Source organism: Gekko japonicus, unplaced genomic scaffold (genome assembly GCF_001447785.1).
Source record: "Gekko japonicus isolate JY-2015 unplaced genomic scaffold, Gekko_japonicus_V1.1 scaffold4344, whole genome shotgun sequence".
Taxonomy (NCBI): Eukaryota; Metazoa; Chordata; class Lepidosauria; order Squamata; family Gekkonidae; genus Gekko; species Gekko japonicus.
Window position 1 is genome coordinate 29345 of NW_015173267.1, and position 2453 is coordinate 31797.

Consider the following 2453-nt stretch of genomic DNA (forward strand, 5'->3'; position numbering starts at 1 on the left):
AGGAGGAGAAGGAGAAGAAGGAGGAGGAGGAGGAGGAGGAGGAGAGGAGGAGGAGGAGGAGGAGATTGAGTTTATACCCCGCCCTTCACTACCCAGAGGAGTCTCAGAGTGGCTTACAGACTCCTTTCCCTTCCCTCCCCCCTCCCCCCACAACAGACAGACACCCTGTGAGGGAGGTGGGGCTGAGAGAGCTCTGACAGAAACTGCTCTTTTTCAAGGACAGCTCTTATCGGAACTACGGCTTGCCCAAGGTCATCCAGCAGCTGCGGGTGGAGGAGCGGGGAATCAAACCCGGCTCTCCCAGATTAGAGTCTGCGCACTTAAACCACAACGCCAAACTGAGAGGAGGGTGTAGGCAGAGGGTAGCCACATTTGGGGCGGAAGTGGGGTCGCCAGGTCCCCTCATTGTGCCAGTGGGGGGGATTTGGGGGGCATTCCGGGATGTCCACGACGCGATGACGTAATCTGGAAGTGACATCATCGTGTCAGGGATGTCACATGGCAACACTGAGGTTTGATGTGACCAAAGGGCACGGCGGCCATCAGAATGAGTGAAGAGTTGGTGCGGAAGGAGAAGAGGGCCCAGTGCCACGGAGCCCTTTGGGCTTCCCCCGGAGACGTCCGAGGCAAAACCCACTCGAATTGTGCTTTGTACCCAGGGGGGCTCTCCAACCCTGCTCCGGGGACAAGAATTGGCAGGTCTGAGCGGGTCTGTCCACATGTTCTAGAACCTCCTTGAGGCCCAGACAGTAGCAGACCTTGCCCAGCTGTATCGTTCTGCCCAGGTGGGTCCGACGCCTGTCCCGCCCGTCCTCTGAAGATCTCAGAGCGGTGTGCACGGCACTGCTGCTCTAGGTGTCAGGGCGCTGGCCTAGGAGCTGGGAGAGCCAGGTTCGGATCTTCCCTCTGCCCTGGAGGTTCACTGGGTGACCTTGGGCCAGTCATACTCTTTCAGCCAGGCCTACCTCACAGGGCTGTTGTGAGAATAAAATAGGGAGGAGAGGAGGAGAAGGTAAGCTGATTTGTTTCCCCATTAGGGAGAAAGGCCGGGTATAAATGAAGAGGAAGAGAGGGAGGGAGGGAGGGAAGGAAAGAAGGAAAGAAGGAAAGAAGGAAAGAAGGAAAGAAGGAAAGAAAGTTGGAGGGAGAAAGGCTGGGGAAAGAAAGAAAGAAAGAAAGAAAGAAAGAAAGAAAGAAAGAAAGAAAGAAAGAAAGAAAGAAAGAAAGAAAGAGAAAGGCCGGGTATAAATGGGAAGGGAGGCAGGGAGGGAGGGAGGGAGGGAGGGTCACCCTGCACTCACTTCCCTGATGCCAAGCTTCAGAAGTGGAGCTACGTCACATGCCTAATCCGGCCCATTGCCTCGTCCTAGAAACACCCACACCAGTTCGGGGTTCTGGACTCCTCCACGCCCCCCCCCCCCGCCACCATGTCATGATCGTGACCTTTTCAGCCCAAAGCAGTGCGCGGCGCTCAGGACCCAGCGCGAGTTGATGAGGGTCCCTCCACACCAGTGCCGGTATCCATCTCCATCGACTTCGGGCAGCTGGATGCTGACGAGCCAGGGCCACGTGCCCGGCGGAAGCCCCTCCGTTTGCACTCGACTACCATGACCGGGAGTCGTCAGACGTCTTCCACACGGTCCCCTGGGAACAGAGACTAGTTCAGGACCAAGAACATCACAGGAAGGGCCCCTGCTGGATCAGGCCCAAGGCCACCTAGTCCAGCATTCTGCTCACGCACAGGGGCCGACCAGCTGCCTCCTGGAAGCCCACTGATGGGAGGACGGCAACAGCACCCTCCCGCCCCCTGGGCTCCCCGGCAACGGGTACAGAGAGGCCTCCGATGCCCCCGGTATTGGAGGAAGCCGACGTCCACCATGACTAGCAGCCCTTGATAGGCTCCCAGCAATCCACATGTGGCACACACAGTCCACATAGGATGCAACTATTATTACCGTATATTGTATAAGGAGCTGCGGTGGCTCAGTGGTTAAGAAACTGAACTGCAGACCGGAAGGTCTGTAGTTTGGCAGTTCGAGACCTGAGTGCCGCATGACGGAGTGAGCTCCCGTTTCTGGCCCCGGCTCCTGCCAACCTAGCAGTTCGAAAGCAAGAAATTACAGGGAGTTATATAGGTACCGCTTCGGTGGGAAGGGAACAGCGTTCTGTGCACCTCAGTGTCTAGTCATGCTAGCCACATGACCACGGAAACGTCTTCAGACAGTGCAGACAACAGAGATGAGCACCGCAACCCTAGAGTCGGATTCGACTGGCTTTCGATCAAGGGAAACCTTTACCTTTACCTATTATTATTGTGCCATCTGCTGTTTTGTTGGTTTTACTGCTTGGTTTTATTAATCTTGTGTTGTAAGCTGCCCGGAGCCACCTCGTGGGATAGGGCAGGGTATACATTAAATAAATAATAATAATAATAACTAGGAGTAAGAAGTTTG

The 2453-nt window shown here is 55.5% G+C and overlaps 1 protein-coding gene across 1 annotated transcript in view; it reads right to left on the reverse strand.

The window, feature by feature from the left end:
• LOC107120174 (acrosin-like) overlaps positions 1-2453 on the reverse strand; it is a 14009-nt gene that overhangs the window by 6923 nt on the left and 4633 nt on the right. Inside the window, exon 2 of the mRNA XM_015422821.1 lies at positions 1444-1602. Coding sequence (XP_015278307.1) covers positions 1444-1602 — 159 coding nt within the window. The remainder of the gene's footprint in view (positions 1-1443; positions 1603-2453) is intronic.